General features: G+C 32.8%; 1 protein-coding gene across 1 annotated transcript in view; it reads right to left on the reverse strand.

The window, feature by feature from the left end:
* Window positions 1-11,109: 11,109 nt before the first annotated feature.
* Window positions 11,110-27,220, reverse strand: part of egr (TNF superfamily member 12 eiger) — a 58,999-nt gene continuing 42,888 nt past the window's right edge. The window contains exons 3-8 of the mRNA XM_068770421.1: window positions 24,733-24,868; window positions 23,524-23,659; window positions 14,105-14,204; window positions 12,939-13,023; window positions 11,951-12,102; window positions 11,110-11,397 (exon numbers count right to left, since the gene is read on the reverse strand). Of these exons, the coding sequence (XP_068626522.1) occupies window positions 11,110-11,397; window positions 11,951-12,102; window positions 12,939-13,023; window positions 14,105-14,204; window positions 23,524-23,659; window positions 24,733-24,868 (897 nt within the window). The remainder of the gene's footprint in view (window positions 11,398-11,950; window positions 12,103-12,938; window positions 13,024-14,104; window positions 14,205-23,523; window positions 23,660-24,732; window positions 24,869-27,220) is intronic.

Raw genomic sequence — 27,220 nt, forward strand, 5'->3', positions numbered from 1 at the left:
TAAAAGATGGAGCGATAACTTTTTCTACATCATTTCATCTGATAATTTAATTTTTAAAATTTATTAATAAAGCAAAGCAATTAAGTCCAAGTTTTCTCTCTCTCTCTCTCTCTCACTCTTTGTTATCAAAATTCAACCTAATCTTCAACGTCTTCCGAAGATCTTACTATGGTCGTTTGCCCGCCTTGTGTATTAGCGTTTCACGCTGCGCTTCTTAGCCCATGGTCTCCACTCTAGAACCTTAAGGCTCTGTTCTGAGCGCTATACTTTCATTTGCCAAGCTATGTTGGTTACTTTCGTTGGTCTGTGAATCTTTTCATTACTGAATTAATGTCGCAAGAGAGATCCTTAGCATAATGAAGAGAGGTTCAATCTACCGAATGAATACAACAAAAAGTTTTATCAGATGTGTTAATAATTAATCCGTTTTACTTCGTTAAGAAACATAGCGTAATATACTTTTTACAGAAATTTGATTTTATATATAAACGCATGTGATTCAATGCAATGCAATTTCAATGCAAAAAGCTTATAAATTAATTGGTAAAAATGATGTTTTGTTTTGGTGAAGAGGGCGTTCACCTGATACAAATATACACATGTAAATTCAACCATTAACAAAGCGATGTTGTCTAGACTCTTAAAATAGACAACCAAAAGTGGAAACCGCATATGTGCTGTACTGAACGTGTTATACGATACGTTAGATTACCCCAGTAATTTCAATAGTCACTACTTAAAACGAAATATGTCAATGATTTCTCATTATTATGAAGTGGAGGTATACCATTATTCTGATGCAATGCTTAAATCAGGATAAATCGTAGATACAACAAAAGCTGTCAAAAAAGTCTGTGGTGTGTTTGCCATTGGGAGTGCGGCGTAACCGTGTCTTTGTACCCGCAACGGAAGTGTATTCCATGTAGGATTTACCTTCAAGACAAAAAAAGATTGTAAAGTGTATTACTAACTTACTCTAAATATGTTAACAGCTTAGAAATTACTCCTTAATTAATCCAAGAAAACACGAGGATAACGTTCGTTGGCAAAAAGATGGCCGAAGGAGAACCAAGGTTCTGGAGTGGACACCACAAACTAGCAAGCGCAGTGTAGAATGTGATGATGAAAGTTGTTCAATTCGACTATTTTTTATGTTTTCGTTAAGGGACAAAGAAAGTTTTTAAAGAGATGTTAAATTGCAATTAAATTAAAATTGTCACATTTGTTTTGCAATAAAAACCACAGAGTAAAAAACTACTGTCCGTAACTGTCAAAGCTTTGACGTCTCTCAAAAAAAAAAAATGATGGTAAAATTGTCTTTAATTAATCACAATATTACCGTGAAGGTGAAAGAAAAAATATATTTTTGTTCGAAATCGCGCTTCATTACTAATATGTTAAATAAATAGTGATCATTTATAACTTTTTTGTCACTCTGCTATGGAGGCAACATTTTTTGACAGTATGAAATTTGTCTGAGTAGATACGATTAAATAAATATTTTTATATGATTATATCATATAAATATATTTAATAAGATATAATCATACTATACATACTTTGATTTAATATGTGGCTGAGAAAGATGTAACATATTTAACAAGTTAAAGATCGTTTTTATAACTACAATAAAATCTTTAAAATGACTTTAAACTTTTGCTTTAAATGAATAGGTCTTTGAAACAACTTCAGTTTTTTATTGGTTAAATTTCAAAGTTTTACATGATGAGTTTTGTGAATCCTCCGATATAAGTGATACTGTGATACAGGCACATACAGTTATAAAGTGTAATTATTTTCTATTGTCTAGGAATAAAATTTAACCTTTAATGAGAACTTTTAAGAACGATAAAGCCATGTTATGGAAAAATAATCATGTTACAATGGTTATTTACCGTTATTATTTTTCTCTTAACGAACTTTTTCCGAAAAAAACAATGAGCTTTGTTTGCTTAGCTCGGGGAGAAATTGAATTTATTAGTTTAGAAAAGGAAAAGAGCCTTTGTGTTAAAAGGAAACTTTGTTGAGAGTGCAGTATCAGACAATGCTTTTCATTCATAATTAATTGACTTTTGAAACTGCAAGCGGTCTTTCTTAATAAATGAACACAAGAGAGCAATTAGCTCTCTCTTCTTACTTAAAAGCATTTTTATTTTTTTAAATAAGTTTCATTTAACTATTTCTTTTTTAAGTAATTTCTAATTTGAGAAGTGTTATATATTATACGAAAATAACTCGTTTTTAGAAATAAAATAATAAGTAGGCTATTATAGGATTGAAAATAACACCAGATTGTTAAAAAGTTATTATTTGTAAATTCTTGGTTAGTGGATATAAATAACGATGAACCGACAGCACAAAGGCCCGCTACTACGAGGGTGGATTGAAAAGTACTCGGCCTAACACAGATCCATTCAATTCTAAAAATCAAATCTACCCACATTATTTAGTTCAGTTCAGACTAGTTCATTGTGTGAAGTTAGAAACGTGTGCGATAATTAGTTGTGATTTTATAAATTTATTAACAAAGTAATCGGACATAATTTCCGCGAATGGAGCAAATCGAGCAGCGTGCCGTCATTAAGTACCTCCATAAGAAGGGGCTATCATCAAAAGCCATCCATGATGACATGGTCAGTACATTAGGCGATTGTGCTCTGTCATATTCATCCGTCAAAAAATGGATAGCAGAATTTAAGCGTGGTAGAGAGAGTGTGAAAGATGAACCCCGCTCTGGAAGGCCTTCGACGTCAACTACTGACGAAAATATTAAAAAAGTACTTGATTTAATAATGGGAGACCGCAGATTAAAAATTAGAGAGATAGCCGAGATTATAGGCATCTCTTATGAACGAACTCAAAACATCATTGTCAACGAGTTGGGTTTCCACAAGGTGTCTGCGAGGTGGGTTCCGCGACTGCTTTCAGTTGAACAAAAAAGGACGCGATTGACTATTTCACGCGACTGTTTGGAGTTATTTGAAGCCGATGCAGATGAATTTTTGAATCGTTTTGTTACTATGGACGAAACATGGGTTTATTACTGTACACCGGAAACAAAACAACAATCAAAACAGTGGAGAAGACCTGGTTCACTACCCCCTAAAAAGGATAAGTCGATTTTGTCGGCAAATAAGGTGATGGCTTCAGTATTCTGGGACTCGAAAGGTGTGATTATGATTGATTATCTTGAAAGGGGTCAGACTATAAACTCTGATTACTACTGCACCTTACTACGTCGTTTACGAGAGGAAATAAAAGAAAAACGTCGAGGAATGCTCAGAAGAAAAGTCCTGTTTCATCAAGATAACGCCCGTGTTCACACGTCAGTACAGTCAATGGCTGAAATTCACAACTGTGGCTTTGAACTATTACCGCATCCGCCGTATTCACCTGATCTGGCACCATCAGACTTCTTTCTGTTCCCTAACCTAAAAAAGCACTTGGGAGGTCAAAGATTTTCGACAAACGACGAGGTCAAAGCAGCTGTAGACGCATATTTTGACTCTAAGGAAGAATCATTTTTATTCAACGGTCTAAATGCTTGGAAGGGGAGGTGGCAAAAGTGTATTGAACTTGATGGTGATTATGTAGAAAAATAAAAATATAACTGATTTAGTATGTATTTATTTTCTTGGTTAGGCCGAGTACTTTTCAATCCACCCTCGTAAGTAACTATTATTTTTTTACTTTTAATAAAGTCTTCTTATTGAGTATAGGTTGTTGAAGTTTTGTATCAAAGTCGACAAGACTAGCTGTACTTTCGTTTTATGATTAACTCTAACTATCGAGTATTCTTGATGCAGGCCGCTGTCAAAACCTAAGTCTAGCTGTGGATGCCTTACGTTTGAAATGATAATTATAAATCATCGTCAGATAGCGTTAAAAGCATTGAATTTGTTTTAAAGTGTCTAGAGAAGTCCAAATTTCTTTAGATAAATTTAAAGACCTCGCGCCGATATTTATCTTTTACTTAAATAATCGTATATATGAGGATTAATTCTGATAAAAGATGTAATTGATTTTGATTCAACTAATAATTAAATGAGCAGTGGTTGCTCAGCGGTAAAGGACTGTGGCTTGCGATCGTAGGTCATGGGTTCGATTCTAGAGTTAAAATCTTATACAAATCATACTTTGTTCATTAATAACATAGGATTGCCACCGCTACCTACTAAGTTTTTAAGGGATTGGCAGCAGCGTGCTCTGCGTACCATAATACTACAAATCGAAAGTTAACCCGCCTGCCGTAGCAATTATGGCATATCCCCATATAGATATTTATGGGGATGTCTTCGCTTTGCACCGGGCATCTGTGAGCTGAAACGACAATTTACTAATAGAATAATAGTGTAAATTACTTGATAAATAAATAAATAAATCAATCCTTTAATACATGAATTATTTTTATAGTTATAACTAAACATTAGGAAACTAGCTCGCTTAGGTTTTTAATAAAATTAAGGGGAACCGAATGCAGATAATTTTCAATAAGGACTGAAATGGGAAAAAATAGAAATACGTGAGGCAACTTTGTCTTACTCTTATCATTTAACACTTGATCTTAAATAACATATTAATTGAATCTAGTCAAAGATAGTAAATTGGTTCAGTGAATTCCTTTGACCAGAATTTTTGAAGAGAAACTTAACAAACTTAATATTAACGTATCTGTAAAATGTTATACGAAATCCGAGACGAAACCGAAGAATCGCTAAAACTCATTAAGGATTTAGTTGGTAAATTTAAGTAAAGTTGTTTTAATGGTTCTTCTTTTAATTAAAACGCGGTACTGTACTGCGAAACCTATAATGGCTGTTGGGTCTGACTTTTCAAATTTTAGGGAGTACTTACTAAAATTATGTTTTCATTAAAAAAATTCTTTCGTGTAATATATTTTGTGTACACGGTATATATTTTAACTGGGGTTGAAATTCATTATTTGAAAAATAAAGTGTTTTTAAATATAGTCGTCGATTTTTTTGATGTTTATCTTCCAAAAAACAACAAATACTTTTCCTTATGTTTTTGTTAGAATATTTTGAAACCTTTATCAATATATTATAGTTTCTTAATAAACAATTAAACATAAACGTGTGAACAAAAAAAAATAGTTTTATATTGGGAGTTTAAAATGTGACACTGAAACAAAAAGGTTGATGACGTGGAATTTTAAAAAGATATATTATGGTTTTAAAAAAGTATATAAGTACTTTAAGAATTTAAACAAATAGGATTTTTATTACGTTAGGTTTTTTTTAACTTTTTTTTTAAATCGTTCCTACTGCTTTGTTTGGGGCAGAGATGTCAGAATGTGGTGAAAATATTTGTTTTTTACTTTTATTGCTCTTTTTTCCCCAAATTCTTTCTCTCTATTCTTCAAATCCTTCACGAACTCTTTCATTCTTCACGTTCTGCTCTTCTTTCATACGCCGCCTTTCTTATTACGATAGGTTACACATGCTGGTAATAATATAAGATATTTTGCAGTTTTCTTTCACTTATCCTAACCTATATAAATCGTAATTCACGTTAATATTGCCTGAAATGTTAGTTATAGTGGTTAGTTAAAACTGTTGGGGTAATTTCTTGGACGATCAATATATCTACAGTTACAAGAAAAAATAAATACTGTTAATTTAAATATACAGAATTATTAGTCCAAGAACCGAAAATCGCATCTTGAGGCATCTTGTTAAGATCATCGGAAGACACTGGATGCAAGTCGCTTTCAACTGGTCCTATGTGTAATCTCTGGGCGACGTCTATGTACAGTAGTAGATGTCCTACGGCTGGTTCAAGAATCTATCGCTGTGTTGATTCTATCGAGAATAATCTGGTAAGAAAATCAATAGTTACTCTTTTAAATAACAATTTCACAATTCCTTACAATAAAACATCTTTTATTTCTCACTTGAAAATCAAGATTATTCTAATACCAAGCATATTTGTCTCCTATATAATCTTTAATACAATAATACGCTTTAATATAATATATATATAAAAGAAACAAATTTCATAATTAAAACTATTTTGCAACACATATTTATGACAAAATGCAGTATAATACATGCATTGGATAAAATTAAAAAATTTTCATTTGATTAATATAATAAATTTAAAAACGTTTGAAAAATTGTAAACGTTCTCTGTGAATCTTTATGAAAAATTCATTAATCATAAGCTAACAGGATTGAAGGAGCGACAGCGAGTAATTGCTTCCCACTGTTCGTGTCAGCAAAATCGTCGCAACGCCTGTGTAATGCATCCTGTCTACTTGCTTACTATGAAATAATTACTTTGAAAATTATTTCAAGAACAAAACATGGAAAATATTGTAGCATGTTCTGAAACCTTAGAGGTTAGAAAATGATCGTTAATCTTTCAAGATATCATCCATTCCAGGTATTAAAAATTAAATTATTTAAACTAGTTTTAAATAGAATTATGAAATTGTAAATCTGATTAAAAATATACACTGTGATATAGTTATAGACATGAAAGCTTTTAAGGAGTGAATATATAGCACATTTGACAGCCTGTATAAAGTGATCATTCTGAAAAACGATTTTCTCTTCAGTAATGCGACAGCCCAATAACTTCAGGTATTACAAAGTCTACAAGAACAGATAGGAAATAATAAGTAATTTTAATATATTACATCTAAACTCCACATACACAATAACACACAAAATTCACGTACTCATTTATAGGCTATGTGGACATTTTCCTCTGAAATTTTATTACACATTATTGACTGTTTTGCTGACAGTACCCTCGGTACAAGTTAACGGAGATCACTAATTTCATTTTTATCATGGTTATATTAAAAAAAAATCACAAACGGTCAAGGATGAACAAGGATATCGAATGTGACATAGGAGCTTTCATATATAACTAACTTCACCATCGTCATCATTTTAGCCGTAGGACGTTCTATGCCAGACATAGGCCTCTCCTGCAGAATTCCAATAGGACCTTACGCAGGCCGCATACAGCGATATTCCGCAATGTTGATTATGTGGTCGGTCGACCTAGTGGCAGACCTATAAACACTGTATTTACCAGATCGTGGTCACCAATCCAAAACTCTTCGGCCTCAAGGATAATAATATTGGTTACTAATTTTACAACAAAATTAATCTAATAATTTGTATGAAATCAGTTAGCAATGGTCTACGCATGTGCGTAAATTACTTTAAAATCAATATTCAGTACGGTGTTCATAAAAAACGTTGAATGTTTGATGTTTTACAGTCTCTTATAATTATTCAGCTTGCTTCAGCCAGTGTGCCGTTGATTTAATGCCGCCATTACCTGTTATTAATAAGCGTACCTTCGCTTTGGAAGATAAAATGTGGCCCAAAAGTAGCTATTTAAAATTCAAAATATTTTTCACTTTTGTATCGTCCATTATTTTAATATTATAAGTAGTAAGCTACCACTGAATGATAAATTCTTATCTGTTAAGAAAAAGCGGCAAGAAACAGAACAGTTGCTCTGTATAAATTTTGATGTGTACATGATAATATTAACCATATTAATGTGTTAACTAACCAAATCCCACACATTTCGATTAAATAAACGCTTTTAAATGCAATAACAAAATGTATTTAATAGATTTAAGACTGGTAAAACAAAAGAAAATACCATTTGGATGTTTTTGATGATTAAACTTTGAAGAAGAAAATGAGGCGCTACCAGTTTATTTTTAATTCTTGTATTAATCACGTGTATGTTACTATTTTTCGTATAAGGTTTTAAATGATGGCGCGTAAATATGCCATTAACAATGTATTGCGAAGCAACCATTAGAATGCCAAATTTCATATTTTCATATTTAGTAATAAAAATAATAATTTGTTCAATATGATGTCACTTGTATATCTTAGTTTAATCTTATATTTTATGTTTTTGATTAAAATAACTTTGTAAGTTTCATGGGAGATTTAAATAAGTAAATTCACATTTCGTATTGTTTCAAAGTTATCTTCACTTGCTAGTTACTTCAGGTCTTTATCCTTATTTACTTTTTCAAAGATAACCAGAAGTTATTAGTTTCGCGTTCTCATTTTATAATAATTCATGACACCTTAGCTGTAGGCCCTCGTTATGTATAGACACATTAATCTAGTCGACGTTACAGCTCGTATTCCTCGGCCTGTTTTATCGTAGCCTGTGTCATATTCTCGTTACTGACAGCTTTCCGCTCGACGGGTCGCTTTCGCCGGCCTTCGGGCTATGATCAATCTTGTTACATAAGTACATTGTCGCCTTTGTTTCGTCGGGATTATGCTGACCCGATATATTTATTATTTGTTGTACCCCAGTAACACGAAAAAGACAACGAAGTTTCGATTATATTATAACGAAGGTTTCTACGATTGATCACATAAGCCAGTTCTTATGTCCAGTATAATTCTTACATAGGTATTACAAATGTGAAAATCAATACATTGTTCGGTGCAAATTCTCAGTCGTTATAAAACTCATAGGATACAGCACTTTGAATGTTTACTCTGTATAGAGATATACACATTTATGTACTATTTGATAAGTGGGAATTTTATATTGTAAAATAAAGCACATTTATATTTATTTACATATATAAATATTACGGATTGGATCTGCTGAGGGTCTAAGAAAGCAGATCCCGCAGGACTGTTACTCTAAACCTCGTTCATGTAACTTAGCTCGAGGGCTCCCTCTTTTGGTCCGGGTCATTACGTCACATGCAAAATTGGGAGGCCGGTGAGCTCTTAGATCGCTTAGCAAAGGCCCTTCGTTCAGGCAGTCACAGAAAGGGCCGAACCTCGACTTAATCGAATGGAAAATTCAAAATTTATGGTTAACAATACTACCACTGTGGTATACTAGTGTTACAGTGTGTTAGTGTTACACAAGTGCTATAATTCCAACAAAGCTTCTATCTAGAATGCTATTGGTTTGTCTCCCTTTGTACGCTCTTAACCATCCTGTTATAGTGTGCATCTCTTGAGGTATGAACTGCTGGACGAATGAGGTTGACATTAAGATATCTGGTCTTAAATATTTCGTGTGCGTCTTGTCAAGTGCACATACCTCGGGTGGCGATTGGCATTTCTGTTCACAATGTATTAAACATTATTTGTTGTTATGCATTGTACAGTAATGGTAGCCCAGTGGCAGAAGACTGGGACAGGGTTCGATTCCTAGGATATAATCTCATATAATTAAAACTTTGTGCATTAATTATATGAGATTACCACAGTTCACTAACAAGATTCCAGAAGTTGGACAGCAGCATCTTCTGCGTACCATCATACTACATTGCGATCGCCAGCCCGCCTGCCAAGCGTAGGGATTATTTACTCCCATAAATGTTTTAAGGGGACGCCCACGCCTCACAGTGGGCTTCTATGCGCAGAAACGACGATGACCATGATGTAAACCGAGTCGTTTCTTTACCTTCTTGTAAATACCTCGCTCTTCAAGCAAGAAAATATTAATACTTAGAAAATTATTTTGATTTCATTTCATGTATTTTATTGAAATACTATCTTCATTTATGACCTTATTACTTTCACAGCTCATCTTTGTCCAACTCCTAACAAAGCAAGTCGTCTTTTCGTGGACCACTGTTTCCGCGAACGTTTCATTGCGACGAAGCAGAAAGAAGTGTAGGATGGCACTAGCCGATAACGTGAATCTTAAAAAATCCTCGATACTAACAGATGTTCGTTCTGTTTTCTCATAAATATGGAAATGTAGCTTGTCTACTTATTAACATAGGACGAATAAATTCAATAAAACGGACGGGATAGGAAATGTTTTCCCTGTCTTAAAAGCTTTTATCTAATAAGTAGATATTTCCTTTACCTTGAGTGCCGAGAATTAGATTTAAATGTAGATAATAGGGTTTTTACATTGATATTTCTGAGACTTATGATGTATATAATAGCTACAAAATATTTATTTCTATATATTAAAATGAACACGAAGATAAGTTACTGTGATGAAATCTCTATTATTTATGGTGTTCTAATAATCTTAAAAATTAAAGCATGAACGGTCTTTGAACGGGTGCGGTGTTTGACATTTTTTCCGCCCCTGACCTGGTTTCTTTATTGTCCTGTCGTAAGGAGATCCATGGACAAACCAATAAATTGTTATAGCCCAGTAGATTAGCAAGTTGTAGTGGTAATGGGCAAGCCAAATAGAGTACAGAACTGATGGCCACTGGGGCTTTAAGGCTCTAGATTGAAGATCACAAACCGACAATCGATTCAGGCCGATCAACCGATTGTATTGTATATATGTATATGTATATATGTATATGGGGAAGGTCCGAGTCTAAAATAATATTAAAGGAGTTTAACTCGATGTAAGTACAACACCACTTGGCCTGGCACTAGCTAAGATCAGTACAAAACAAAAAAAAATATGAGTCCGACTCAACATTCGAAGTTTGAATAAAAAACTATTTTAAATTTAAAATATTTTTATTCAGTACACGTACAAAAAATCGATATCGTCAATACCGAATTACGATTTCTGTAAAAAAAAAACACTACGTCGATTAGTTCTCGTGGTATGTGTAACAACACGTATATAAATAAATTACAATATGATTAAGTGTAACATTATACTTATAATATCAATGGCATAACAGATTCAATCAATGTATCACATAATACATCGCCGTATAAATTCGAGTAACTAAAATCTAAGTTACGTATTAGAAATTTATATTAAAATCATCAAAAGAAAAAAAAACTAATCTATCAATTCCATCATACAATACTAAATTAAAAAATTTAAATGAAATAATCTATCACAAAGAGCTTTATCGACCCAATTAGTTTACGTATATACGTATATATTGACTTACAATGTTTAGTTGCTTATGTTAAAGAAAAACAGATTTTTGTTAGAACTCGAATTTAAATACTAAATCTATTCCATAAATCTTAAACCGAAATGAGGAAATGTATGTTCCTAGCAATGGCACATTTGACTAATGAACGTAAAACTATCACTATGAACCTGTAAAGCAGCAAGCAATAAGGCAAGAAATGAGATTTAAACGTAAATTACTAGGTTAAGTGAAGAAAATCTTTAAAAATTTTTTTAAAAATCTTCATCGTTTTCGTCGGCGTCGGCCAGTTTAACGAGACCTATGAAGCTCTTCTCGGGCTGCATGAGCGAGTGCCTGTCTCCGCTGGTGTTTCTGACGGCAAGCCTGTCGCCGCTACGGAGGTAGAGGGCGGCGGCTGAGAAGCAGGAGTTTGGTTTCTCGATTCGTTCGGTGGTGTGCGAGGATTGCGCGCACTGTAGCAACGTATCGCGTCCTCTTCGGCTAGGGTTGCTTCGGTGCAGAACCCATGATATAACGTCATGACTGTCCAAGTAATAAATCTGTGAAAAATTATTTACTTATAACGATTTTCGACAAGTACTTTGATTTCCATAGAGGACTAAAATGAATAATTTATACGAAAATAATTTAATTTTTTCAAAGAAAACTGTATTTTTTTTCTAGAGACCATCGGATGTACTCGATTGCTATGTCGTTTTAACAGTCTTTGGTTTTACATTCACTACCAATACCTAATTAACCTAACGTACTAGATTTGTTTATTTATTTGTTTATTCACTATTTCTACTATTTATAACGGAACGAATTTAATGCCAAAGGTATTTTCTGCCAGTTAATTATTTGGGTAGTGCAGATATCAATTAAAAATGGAAAAAAAATTAATAATTTCATAGCATTGTTATTAATATTAAAACACGGTTTACGATGGGAGTACATAAGAACTTATATAAAATTACTAAATTCGCTTAAACATTGAAGTGGTCAAAACATTGTCTAGCTGACTATGCCTCCGCGTAAAACAACTTTACAGTGTACTAGAAGTTTGGTGCGAACTCTGTTAAGAATAAAAGCTTTGGTTATGCGTAACTGTACCTGAACGTAGACGAGGTATACTCCCGATTGGAACACCTCGACGTGGCCGGCGCTGGTGAGAGTAGGGCGTGGGTGCGGTGCTGCCAGAGTCCACGGCGCCGGATACCACACGTCATGCGGAGCACCGTGAGAAATGCGGATGAGACCATTGCCTGCCGATAATACAACAACTTTCGTGTACTTCTTAGATTACCAGCAAGCATACGTGCAAAAGTAAAATATTGACTTAAGCGTCTGAAGACTTTCTATAGTCCAACGGTTTTTAAATCGCTTTTAGCTGATTCCTGAAGGTTTGGTAATAACCAGGAGCCCACACAAAAAATACAATGCGATATTGTTCACGGGATCAATTTTCTGATATTATTAGAGTACGTAAAGGGCCTCAAAATCATGGAATAAGGGACCACCTAATTTTATCTTTAACTTATTTAATATTAAAAAGACAGTTTTTATACTTTAATAAGTTTTCATTATATAAGACTACTACGTCGTAAAATAATGTGATTTAGAGTCAGAAATATTAGCACTCAAAAAGAGCAGAGCTCAAAAAATATTTTTGTTTTGTTCAGGTTCGGTTTTTCGGATTACAGAAAATTAATCTCTCTTAAAATTAATCTAATTAATCTCGTAAAACTTGACACATCCCTTAACGAATTAGTTAATTAGAGAGACGCGCTAATACTTTCTGAAACGTTTCCTTTAACTTCTCAATGTGAACACGGCTTTCTAATTTAGTATGGGCGTGTAATGTGTGTATGTGTCTAAAATGATCGATGAGTTACCATTTCTACGCGACTCTTACTACAATTTCATGCGCCACAGATTTTAAAGTAACGTGCTGTTTTTCGAAATATTCACATTACACTTACTGTTTATTATAAGATTTTAAAAGTAATTTAAAATCACAGATGAAAACTGCAAAACAAGATTATCGATAAAAAATATTTCGTAAGAAATAATGATTGATTGCATATTGAAATAATCTCACCTTTATAGTGTTCGTGGTAATTGGTATTCAGATGAGACGTGTTGCCGTGGAAATGTGCAGCGACGAATGGTCTACGTGGCCTTTCCTGTTATTTAAAAAGATGTCAATAGTATCCAAAATAAATTTACAAATTTTATAACACAAATGTATAAAGCATCTTTGTTACAATGTCAGCCGATGGACGCCCACTGGAAGGTATAGGCTTCACCCAAACATCGCGACGATGTTCAATCTTGCGTTACCTGTAACCAACGACTTCCAACGACTTAAGATATATAGAGGGTTCTAGGGGACCTAGCCAAGTCACGTCTACCGATAGCTGGTTGAGCCAAGCGATGAGTCTATCCACTACCGCTTCAGAGAAGCAATTCCTCGAGCTACGTCAGGGCCCTTGATTTACCTACGGATCTCCTCAATTCTAATCTTGCAGAATATAAATAATTAGTATTTTTTCTTATTCAAATCGTTTATGTGTAATAGAATCGATATTTAAATTGTAAGATATTAACAATAATGATATCACAGGCTGGTCAGCTAGAGTAAAATTCGTCGTCATGTATAAATACCAGTTGTTACAATCAGCTGTAGTAAATATTTCATCGGATGTTTTAATAAATATTTATCAATGTCTTTGTAAGGATGGCCTTGTGAATTTAAAATAAACAATTTTTGAATTAAACGCAAGCACATTTGAAATGTAAAGCGAATTCTAAATGCAAACAGTGAAATTAAAAAGCTATGTAAATATATTTCAATATAATGTGAACGTGAACATTAATTAATAATATAATAAAAAAATATTTATTAATTTGATGGCATTCAGAATTACTTGTCTAGAGTGGCAGCGGACCGGGCACATCGCTCGTGCAATCGACGGCCACTTGGCCCGAAAGATTGTCGAGTGGCGAGCCGGTATATGGTAGAGGTGGACCGACAATATAGTTATAGTCGCAGGAAGCTGGATGCGGGAAGAGTAAGGTCGGTCATCGTGGCTATATCAGAGAAACGGCTACGCCTTGCAATAAGCGTCTATCGGATGGCATGATAATGATGATATGCACATGCAATTGCTCTATCAAAGTATTGCACAGATAACAAATCATTTGGTTAATTTTTTTTTTAACTTAACAATACAGTTAATTTATATTCATTATTTTCTAACATACTTCATCGTCGCTGTTCCGAGCTGTTCTTGTCACCGTGTGTAGCGCCATCTTGCCAGCTACTGATGAATCCGTGCTTGGCGTGGACTTCTTATTTTTGCGTCTGTAATTATCAAATAATTACAATTATTTTTTCTCTCTCTCTCTCTTACCTATAAAATCAGACAGCATATTATTATTTAATCTATAGAATAGAGTAATAACTTGCTGCCCCGACAGACTTCAGACTTTACTATCCATATTACTCTTCGTACAGTAACAAAGAAATAAAACATGGCCTTACAGGTGCCGCCGTTTATTGAGTTTTACGCCTAGCAACACATTTTAACGATATATTTTTACTTGACCTGCACTGCTGTTCAATGGCATTAGTAGAAAAGTGAGTGGGCATAACGCTGAGGTTGCTTAGCCTATAACCTCTTTTAAAATGGTGAAGCTCGCGGGCTGCCTATAAAGCTCCGACATGAACCGCTGCATACTACCATTTTACAGGATTTGGAAACCGCTGAGCACTTAGATTACTTCGGCGGACGCTCGATGGGGTAACGAGGCTAAATGACTACAAGGGGACATTGGCGGAAGACGCTTCGGCAACGTTTCTATCTAGAATGATCGAGAATTGACGATACCCTCCTTTTAGCTGTACTTCTTATATTTACACATAATTTATTAAAAAATAGTAGTAGGAAGAATTATTTAGATTTATTAATTAAGAATAAAATTGTTCTTATGGTCGGTACTTTATGAACTAAAATCGAATGCTATGTCAGTTATGGTATTATTTTTCTTTTATTTCTCTTTAGCAACTCGAAGTTGGAAAAACTTTATGCGTGTGTATATATTTTTTTAGGTATGCTCTCTGTTATCTTTTTAGAATTTAAATTGAACTGTTTGATACAATGCCATGCATGGAATTTTAACAGTAATTATGAAAAAAAAACATTATTACAATGAATATTTTAATAATTACTTTTAAAAATGATCCGTATAATAATTATAAAAGCACTGTTCTGTTTACGCATCACTTTACATTAGCTTTATTAAACAAAATATAAAATACGTTCCCACAGGGATTCCAACTATGATATTAATCTCTTTCGGAGCGAAGCGAGCACGGATTTATTAAAAAAAGGCTTCGCTCGCCATTCCTACGGTAGAGATGGGAAAATTAAAAATAATTTGAGTTCATTTCTCGCAGCAACTACTTGCAAAAAACGATACGTTCGAAATAATTTTTTTACTCGTTGGTGGGGTGACTTCGGAACATGACAATATTATTGTTAAAATAACTGCGAGTGGACGAAAATAAGTCCCTTGTTTTTGAGTATTAACAACAACACACCGCTGTCTGATGGATGAAATAGGATGATCCTATTTTACTATTTTTTATTACAGCTTAAAATATCATGAAAACGGTTTACTAAATGATACCTACTAGCAATCATTTCCATAGGAATTGTAACTACAGAGTAGGTAAAATCCAACAGTTTATTATGATAAAGCGCTCCAACTTCGTAGATAAATAAATTTTATGCGATTACTTGGAAAGGCAATGATATATTTTTCGACTATAACGACCATAAAATATGGCCAAGGTGCGTCAATTTACATTCATTGTTCGAGCGTTATTCAAGCAGAATCTCTTTAAATATCCGCATCACATCTCAGTGACGTCAATAGCAGTATGTTAAGTTATAACCTTTAACCTCTTGTGACTGAAAAGGTCACGGAAAATTCTATTTCCGTATTCTGAAAGACTGCATTTATTCTTAATTCTATTTGCATCTATTTGCTTCTATTGAAGCGATAAATCTCTTTACCGTACCTTTTAGACTACAGTTACAAGGAAGCGTTATTCATTTATTTACTTTATTTTGAACTTGGAATCTTTTGAAATGGTAAATTTTGTACGGCGAGAGAAGAATCACATAAGCTTCAAATCTTATAGAAACTACTATTAAATAGAACTTTTTAACGACATCCCTTTAAACAATTTAAAATTTAAGAGTTTCTTAACGAACCAGATGAGAGGAGTCCGCAAACTTGTAATTTTTTTGGGATTATTTTTACAAACGTGATTAATACCATAACCAAAGTCATTAATAGGCTGTGCAACTATTTAAAAAAAACTTTTACATTGTAGTAGAATTGTTACACAAATTTAGGTTTTTTAAAGAAAGTTAATTGTGAAAGTGTAAGTCTAGATAAAAATATAACAAGTATGGCTTTCTTTCTAGCGCTAATGTAAATTCATCGATAGTTTTATTCAGTCTACGTCACTATTCTTATACACGCATACAAAGTTTTCTATATATGAAAATCTATACATAATGATTATGTGGCGGAACCTGTTTACTATTTATTATTTATAAAATTTTACACAATGACAGCGTTGTGACCTCTTTGATAGAATATCGAAACCTTCTTGGAGTTAACATCTGAATTCAAATTCAAAAATTATTTATTCGTCATACTATGGATTACCAGTTCGGATGAAATGCCTCAGACCAGAGAACAGGCGAAAGAAACACAGCGAGACCATGTATTTCTTTGAACAATTTAAAATTACATAATTGAATAAGCAATGAAATAGCCTGGAGGATACACATAATCCCCAAGATCAGCTATCTTCTATGAAGTAATATACAGCGTAATAACTCTTAGGAAACACACAAACGTTTTGTGACATTTTTTTTAAATTCTTGCAATGGAAGCTTTCTATACATTTGTATAAATGTGTAAAAATGAAAATCGAACAACAAATAAGAATATACATTATTAATCTTTATTTCTTTAAAAATAAATGAGCATATTTAATAAAAATCTTTTTTTATAGGTTCGTCAATTGTGATTAAATGTAATGGAAAATTTATACACCACAATAAAAAATTGTACAAAAAATAGCAAAAACGTTGAGTTGTAATTAGTTTATACACACAGTGTATTTATATACATACAGGTAAAATTTTGCAACGACGTTAATATAATATTTGCTTCACAAGTGCATTTACTTCACGTTAATATTATAACAGCTTAAATAAAACGCTGAAAGTAGATTTCGAGCAGAAATTGAGACATTATAAAGTATTATTAGAATATTAAAGAACAACTTCGTTTTAATATATTATCATAATATTTCTTACATTTCTTATTGAGTTATATATTTAGATATACTTCTTTAGAGGCGTTATGAAAGAAATTTCGCGTGGGATTCTTACAAGTGCGAATGATATATGTGCTAATATACTATATTCAGTAGTGATTTAAAAAAAATATGTTGTTTAATATTGTATACTATACGTAAATATTAGTAAAAAAAATTGTGCGTATATACTTTTTAACTGCTCCATTATAATTAAGGTTAACTATCCGTATGTATTATTTATTGATATAGATTAAAATAATATTATTTAATTTAATTATCAGTAAATATTATTAAATTAATAATGTTAAATATTTAATATTAAGTTCTTACTATGGCATCCAATATTTGAGCCTGGACTCTTTTTATCTATGAAAGTAATATATTTATGATTTATAATTAAAAACAAGAATATCGTATTTCTCCCAATCATTAGATAACCGTAAACACAAATTAAGATTTTCTCATAAAAAAATAATTTTTCAAATAAATTGCCGAACCTTTGCTATATATAATGATATGACGTATAAATTTTATATGCATAAGATCGGTAAACGCAATGCAGGAAGTCGATCTACAAGGTGGCCAGTCGATCTATAAAGTTAAATCCTATTGGAAATCTGTAAGCCAGGCCTATGTTTAATAGTAGGTTTTTTATATCTGAAATAATGATAACAGGAACAGCTAATATTGATAAAGATACATATAAATGAGACAAAAATTAAATGTGCATAGACGTAATTAAAATTCTTTGTGCCTTCCGTTTCTTATTTTTGAATCTAAAATAGAAGTATATTATTTAAATAATCTTTTTATATCATTCCAATTTTTTTGATGATCGCGCTGTGTGGAACTTTGTTTATTGACTTATTTATATGATTGATATGATATTATAAACATGAAAAAAATTGGTAAATTTCATTTAAAAGAGCAACCGTTGAGTTTCTAACTGGCTGTTCTCAACAGATCACCGTTCCGTACTAGCGGTAGCTACGTGTAATGTTAAAATAATTGACGGTTTAAGAGCGCATGTAAACGCCAACTTTAACAAAGATATTTTGAATTTGAATTCGTGTATCGATATCCGATAGTTCTAGGCTATATAAAACTGATGATCTGACTCAACAGTACTTCATTTATTACCCACATTATTATTGATTGTACTTCATAATTCGCACACAGAGATTTTACACCGACATTACGTGAATGTGTGCGTGCGAAACTGAGCACTAGCTGACATGTAGAAACCGAATACTTGTGGTTACGCACCTTGAATAAGGGCACATATACACTGTGTTTATTTAAAAACAGAAATACGTTTTAATAATGGCGCGCTCACCAGAGTATTCTACGGAGGGGTCAATCTATGCGAATATAGAAGTAAAATAGAATAAACTATATTATTTTCATTAATTTAATAATATAAACAGTATTTATAATTTGGTAGTATAGCAAGAGCAGGCAACGAATGGCCCTTCATTTTTCAAAATTTAAAAAATTGAAGATCCGCTATAAAATACGTATTTAAAAGGTATGCAAAAATATTTTTAAAAAACAATTTATTTTATTGAAAACATATAAAGTACAAAATACATGTATTTGTTACAAAAGTTGCAATTAGTTTTTCATTTTCGTTATCAGTAATTCAAAAGAATTTGAAACACATACGGAACAATATCTTTTTTTAAATATTACAACACAAAAATTAAAAGGGAAGTATGTGTTTAGCGACCCTTTTTGTTACAGCGCAAGAAACCTGCCGGGTATATACTATTTGTGCTATCAAAGTTGACATTGAATTGAGTAATAAAACAATTTAAAATGAAGATTAACAATGGGAATAATTGTGAATAAGCATTTAAGTTCGACAAGAGTTACATTATTTAAGAAATAAGGCTTAAATTTTTGTTTGACGTTGTTTGGTATAATTATACGGTGTTTATAACAATATATTCGCCGTGTATAGTTAATACAGTGCTCTTTCAACCACATTTTTGTAATCAAAATATGTGTTAAAAATAGAGGCAAATAGTTTGTTTTATCTGAACCGTTTGACTGCTAATGCAATTCTTGCAAGTACGCACAAAGTCTTATTTTCACTTATTTAATAAAACATTGTCATTTAGACAAGCTTCAATCAATTTTGATAATATTTTTTGTACGATTTCCCTTACGATAGTTTCAAGCAATGATGTGGTAAAAAATAATTAAAATATGTTATGGGTGTAGCATCGAGGAGAGACGTACATCCAGAAGCGATAAAGACACACAGAAACTCGCAGCGCAAATGCGCTGTATCGCAGTTTTCAGCATAAAATAACACAGCACTTTTGCGCCGCGTAGCACCTAAACGGTTAACAAAGAATTCCGTGGACAGCGTGCTGCACTAATTTGTTTATCCTTAAAGAGCTCATAATAAAGACTCGATTATCCACGAAGTAGAATACTATGTTACTAAGGCCAGATTGCACGTAGGAACTCGGATAATCTGTAGAAGCAATGTGGAGGGTAAAAGGGCCAGAGGCTGGTTACCTACTCCATGGACCGGTGCAATTTCGAAAGCGTGCAATACCACGGCTCCTTAAAATCTTCACAGAATTGAACAGTTCGGAAAAAGATGCTAGTAGAAACTGGCGTGCTTAGCCACGACCCTTCGTTAAGAAGAAGCGACGAAAAAGGAATAACAAAACTGGTTTTAGTATACCGCGTAACCTATGAGAGTCATTTTTTTCAAACCTTTAACTCTAACTCTTTAGCATTCACATATAATTTTAGAGCCTTTACTGTTTTGATTACAGGTTAAATAGAAATCAGTCTAATAAATGCTTTAGATCGCATAGTAAACAAGATTAATCAGCTAGCGAAACTGTTCACACTAAACTACAGTTGTTGACTCATATTTTGCCCACGTGTATACGCATCCTTAGCTCGTTGTTACCAATGAAATAACTTGTACTTTTAGTTGCATGTTTCTGCTACACGTTGCAGTATTATTGACTGTTTTCGAAGCATACATTTACGTAAACAGACTAATGATAGGTTTCTTACACCGACTACACCTGTAAAGTACTAGGAGTAACGCTAAGTATTATAGAATCTATAAAGCGTTGTATCAATTGCATTACACTCGATCGACACTCGCTTCTGTAATACAGCTAAATGTAGTTCAGACGCCAGGACAAATTTTACTGTTTTTATAATAAAGGTTATCTCAATTATTGGTTTCAAAACTTATCATTTTCAAGGTGTTCGATCAGCGGTTTCTCATTTGATTTTGTGTTTTATAATTCTGCATATAATCTCTTTGTTATTTTCCACACTTAAAGCTTTTCGTTTATTATAAAAATAGACTCTTCTGCACACACCCTTAAGTATATTCCGTGTTTATGTAAGTTTATATCTGTCCATGACAGAATATGTCAACGCGACAATTGTCTCATAGTTATGCCTCAATTGTTATTTAATTCTCATGTACATTCCAGCGATATTAATGTATATAATTGTTAATAGATATCTCGTGATGCCATCTACCGCCGTGTATCTTGGTGATTACCACAAAGTACCTATTTTTATCACTATTCATTTATTTGCCGATGTATGTTGGATAAAATTGGTCTAGAAAAGAAGCTAGACAAAACGAAAATAATTTAAGAATCGACTTAAGACAGCAACGTATCTCTAATTGAGGTCGGAGAATTAAAAATAGAACGGATTCAAAAGTATATATACCTAAGCCTTGAAGTGAAATTAGGAAAAACAAATGCTATGGAGGGATAATATCTTAAAAGTGGCTGGTAGCCACTTTTAAGATATTATCCCTCATTCACTGCCCAAAACAGAGAAAAATGGAGAAAATTGAAAAAGGCTTGCACTAAATTTATACCCGAACAAGACTTAAAAGAAAGAAATAACAATTGATGGCTGACGTCATGATTTTCTCTCTATAGTATATTAGAAAGATGTGCTCACATTCATCAGTTGAAGTAAAAGACATGTCTATCTCCAAAAATAAATATCTCTAGGGCATGTCATGGTTGAGTAAAGATGACTAAGCTGTTTCCTTTGACGAGATTTTCGTCTATATTGTTTGATCAATGGCAATTATCGCATGAAATATTCGCTTACGTCGTTTTCCTTGTTCAAATGGATGGTGGACCGCTTCAGGACTCATTATGCGAACACTCGTCATGCGAAAAAAAAACAAGACGATATAAAGCGATTTGTTGTTTAAGGTAGTGTTATTGATTTAAAATCCGGAAGTGTATCAGTTCGAGACTGATATCAAGTGAAAGCACTGTCGGAATTACCCCTGATTTCTACGAAAAGCCTCGGAAAGAAAGAGATGGCAAGATACTGTAAGAATGAGGAGGATCTCTATGTTCACTAAGATTTGCTAAAAATCATATAAATAGGAAGAAGAAAAGCGCCATTAATTTTGACTTAAAAGCTTCAACTTTACAGCTTTCACATCTATTTCCAATTACTTTGTGTATAATGAGCTTTTCTTCTATAAACTTTTTCCTCACAAACTTCTCCAGGAGCCTTCTTGTATCATAAACAATGTGACCAAAATGAATAAGAACTCGTTGAAAACATTTTTGATACATTTGTCTCTAGCGAGTCTTGTTCGTATGTTATTTCGATATATTTGTTCCTTTCGATGTCCAATAATAATTATATAGTATCCGGCATTTAATTTACCACATGGGAAGTATTAATCATTTATGAACACAATCGATTTTAATTACACTATAAAACTATTTTTTCTAACAAGTCATCAAAGCTAAATCTTATGCCAGATACGATAATATGGAATTTAACTACGCCATTTTCAATTAATGTATTTCCGTGATACCTTTTAATTATTTCAATTGGCTTTAATTGTTTATTGCAATTTAAAAGACCAGAAGTTTTACCCGTTAATATAAATACCGTTCGTTATGCGTTTTTTATTGGCAAATGACGGTTTTCTGGGTTTACGTGCTGTTGTAAATCAGTTTACTGGAACACGATTTACGTTATGTTATTTGCAACGTCTTCCTAACACGTGTAGTTTTAAATTTAAACACTAATTACGTCATTAACGTGCGATAAATATCGCAACATAATCATCAGTGCGAGATACTTTTAAAAGACCGTTGGTGATAAAATAATTTTTTTATAGATGTTTATGGTAAGAAGCATCTAAAACATTCGTCACTAACAAAGGAAGTGTCAGAAGGTAGAAAACACAATGAAAACGTGACAGCCGAATACTCAATAAGTGATAAATTTGTTCCATATATTCGTCAGTTTTTCGTTAATAGTGCCCGATTTTTTTTGTCCAAACCTACAAAAACTCTGAAGACGAGTTTAGCAGGAACCTATCTTGAATTACCATCATCATTTCGTCGGTAGGTCATGAATGAAGAAGTCTGTTCACTTTGTAGGTGAACTCCGCTTGCTGGTTCTTGTTCTCCACACTAGAACTACAAGGCCTTAGCGGCCGTTTGTTCTGCTCGCCCTGTGACCTGTCCACTACCAATTTTCTGGGCTATTTCGGTTAATTTCTTTCGTCTACGAATCTCGTCATTCTTGATCTTCGCTAGTAAACACTGTCTATACTTCATGAGATCTAAGCTATATAATATCACAAATATTTTATGTCATATAGGAAGTGTAAAAAGGTTTTTACTGTGGCTAATGTCCCTCACGTATTCTTATACAGAAACCTTCTTAAGCAGCATGTTCTGATTCACTTGTTCTGGCATTTGCTACACTAAAACGCTCTCACACGCTTATATACACAAACAAACGTATGTGTTAGTGTGTTTTAATTATGCTTTTTAATATTTTAATATCTTTTATTTACTTTTCAATATGTTATTTTTATTTACTTTTTGATAATTCTTACGAAATGTTTCTCAAACATTTTGCAACTATGTTGTTATCCCGAACTGTGCGTTGTGATACAGTTACATTAATTACCGCAGTTAACAACTACCGTACCAAGTAGGTTTTCGTGCTAAATATATATTTTTTCTTTTTATATTATGAATTTATTTATACTATAATTAACAATTATGTAAATTATAGTATTTTTTTAAAGAAATCGGGGAATCTGTTAATCCGTCAATTTTACTTCTGTATTGTTAATTTATTATTTATATGTTATGTTAATAAGATGAACAATAAAGTATTAAATTAATAAATAAAAATCTTTCACTATCAAAGAGTAAATTCCAAAAAAAAAAATTATATAAGCCAGTTGAGAAATTTTTGTAAAAAAAATATACTTTACCTATCTTCTGACTTGGAAACCACCTTCATTGCAGGCAAATCGGCGATGGCGTCCGCAGCGGAGTCAGGAAATACGCTGCGTTTCACTCTTATCCCTTCGGCAATTTTTTTTGATTGGCGCGACATTGTTGGCAGCTCTGTTGAAAATTAACAGTTTAATAAATTGTTCAGCCATTAGATATTTTCTTGGCAATGTTTTGTTCTAAATCCAATTCGTTCGAATGAACGAACATAATATTCACGTCACTTTCATTAATGTTAAAATGGCTCTGTATATAGAACCTAAATGATTCATTTATTCATTTGCCTACTATTCTATCATCTAAATTAAATTGATGAAAGCTAAATTGATGAAAGAAAATGCTGGGTAATCATCATCATTATAGGCGAAGTACATCCACAGCTGAACGTATGCCTCCAATATGTACTTCCAACAAGGCAAGTTGGAAGCGGTCTGCATTCTTATGACAATCTTAACAAGGTCTGTAAATCTTACGTTTAGACGTCCGACGCTGCGCTCACCGGCCCGTGGTCACCAGTAAAGAACCATAAGGCTACAGTGGCCATCCGTTCTGTGAGTTTTATAGTCTGTCAGTTCAACTTGCTAATCTGATGATCTATTTCGTTTACTTTCATTCATCAATAGCTCTCCTTATTCCTGATTTGATCTCGTAAAGAAATCCCGAGCATAGTGCTCTCCGTAGCTCACATAGCTTACCAACGAGGACAGAAAAGACTTCAGATTTATTAAAAAAAAAAGTAAAATGTGTTGATAATTGATTTAGTTGATAATAAAATTGTTAATGTTGTAACGATGAACGTAATTAATTGTTTATTTTTTATAATTGCTAAAACTTCTGTTCAATACTTCTTCTTCTGTTCAATACTTCTTCTGCTTGTACCTAACTTATATAATAGTGCGCAGCCTACTTTATGCGTGGGTGAGTGAGGCCACTCCTCCTGTGGTTATCGTAAGAATTCGCTAAGGTAAAGAGACACGGATATATGAACTGCAGGAACTCACAAACATATTTTGAACGAAAAAACTGCGCTTGCTTTTGCTAAGCGTGGCAAGAAACTGCAAATATTCTCCGATTCCTTTTGGAAACCTATAACCTTAAGTTCAGCAGTGGACATTCTAAGGCTGAAATGATAATGATAATGACAATCAAGGAAAACGAGCGTATAATTGAATAATTGAAGAAGTTACCGGTATCAGAGAGTTCGGGGTTCTCGTTAAGGAGGCGCTTCATCTCAGTTATGTTGATCGGTCTCTCCTTTCCCACCGCCACCACGGCGTCAGTGAAGTCCTCAGGTTTCAAGTGTACCATGTTGGTTGTTCCAATCTGAACGACAAATAAAACAATATTTAAAGTCAGTGTTTAAAAACGATAATAAAACGAAATTTTGTAATTTATTCTGAACCATCAGAATAAATTACAATCAAAAATACTTACACCAATACCTCACTTTGTGTCGTGGTTACGTTCCAAAAAAAAAAACACGACGCAAAGTGAAACGCCGCAAAGTGAATTAAGATTTTCTATAGCAAACCATGTAAAGATCGAAGATAGGTTCCAGGGTTACGAAAATACAACTTTTTAAAAAGAAAATTGAACAAAGTAAACATTTAAAAAACAAAAATAATATAACTCTGCCAATAATAAATTGAAAAAATATATACCTTATTTGTAACCAGACAATTTGTAACAACATGTTAAAATTTATATAAATTTATTATTCTTTTAAAAAAAATCACAACGCACTACATTACAACACAATACGTAACTGAAACTGAACTCCAAAGTGAAAATAAAACTGTATTAAAATTGGGTTAATTTTTATTTAGAAAGGGAATCCTCGAGTTTTGATGGCATGGCGCAATTAGAAACAAAAGTGTTGCCATCTTTTGGAAAAAAAATAAATTGAAAAAAGTTAAAGACTCGAACCTAAAAAACGCAACCTCGAAAATCTAACGACACGCTGTGAAAATTAGTACTAATTAAGCAGCGACGCAACTTCGAAAAAAAAGCAAACCGAGACGACGCAAAGCGAGGTATTGATGTATTTAAACATATAAGAAGCTTATAATACAGATTTTCTATTATCAAATGCAAAAAATATGTGATAAATAAATATATTCGTTAATAATGGAGGACAAAAAGCCTTATTAAAGTCGTCGAAGTTGGATGCAGGATGCTCCCAAACGGTCTTATTATATATATGTGGGGAGAGGTCTATATCTAGCAGAACACCTTACGTAATGATGATGATAAATGGTCTCTCTCAAGAATCCATTTACATAGATAGAGCAGTGCAAGTCATCAGGTGGGAAATTTCTTTTGCCTTCTTTGTAAAATACCGCTGTATCGCCAATTACGCGAGCAATCATTTATTTCGGTTTAAAAGACAAATAATGAATATCTTTTGATAATTAAAGGAACGTTATAAATCATGAACGATTTGTTATCATATATGTCTTTTGAAATTTGTGTTCTTTTATTACAAATTTGTCGTTGGCAACTGTCATATTGGAATATTCAATAATAACTTAAAAAGAAAACTTAATTATTAGGCAAGAAACACAATTAAGCTCTTCCTAGCTTAATTAAGAGGAAGAGTTAGTCGAGCGGCGTTAAGTTAATTAAGAGCAAAAAAGTACCCTCGACTTGACTGCAACTTAATTACAATTCTTTTACATAATAAACATTGCTAGCTGGCAACTTTAAACTAACATAAAATAAATTTGTTACTTCGATTTTATTTTCTTTATTTTATACTATGTGAGCTTTGACATACATATGAATAACACGTGATGTAATCTAGTCATAATAATGTAGAGCTTCTATAGGGAAATAAAATGTTTGACTACAGAAATAGGCTCTGTTTTCATAGTGCAAAAAACTGTCTCATATGAGTAGCTTTTTCTTTGCGGAAGCAAGAAAGGTTATGCCTAAAGAATGTAAATTCCTCTAAATTCCTTTTCGTCTTAATCCCCGTGGTCTTAAGTAAACGCCTTCCTGATATATGCAAGCACTTTCGATTGCGGTAGACGAGACCGTGCTGCACAGAATTAAGAGTTGTCTAATATTTGCAAGGGAAAGATGGAAAGGAAAGCGCGAAGTGGTGCTGAAGATAGAAAACGACACAATCGCCTCCATAATGGAAAATGAAGGAAGCCGACATAATTTTTTAAAATATTGTTATAAAATAATAAAGAAAGTAATAGATAAAATTAAATTAAATAAAAATAAATTTTAAGTAACAAAAGAAATGTAAAATAAGAAACAATAATTAAAGACAAAGATAAAAATTAAAAATTGAGATAAGAATGTGGCGTGTGTAAGAATTGTAAATGAAATTAAAGATTGTTCAAGAAAATGTAGACTGAAAGATATCGTCAAAGAACTTATGTAGGATGACGGAAGAGAACGCTAATAAATTTTACAGAAAAAGTTATTGTCATAGATTTAAGATAGGGGGACGAGAGACCCTCAAAAAAGGAGCCATAATAAAAAAACACTTTCGATTTCCAACTAAAATAAATTCTTAAACTTAGAAGCGTGAACCTCCCCATCTTTATCACTACCGGTAAAACTTATTTATTTTATTATTCACGTAGAAACATTTACAGTGACACTTTGTATAGGTAATGGGGAGAATGCAAGAATTGTTCAATTTAATAGAAAATAGAATCA

The sequence above is a fragment of the Battus philenor genome, unplaced genomic scaffold (assembly GCF_028537555.1).
Source record: "Battus philenor isolate CCGP_79_NKW_IND1 unplaced genomic scaffold, ilBatPhil1.0.hap1 SCAF_3, whole genome shotgun sequence".
In the NCBI taxonomy this organism is placed as follows: Eukaryota; Metazoa; Arthropoda; class Insecta; order Lepidoptera; family Papilionidae; genus Battus; species Battus philenor.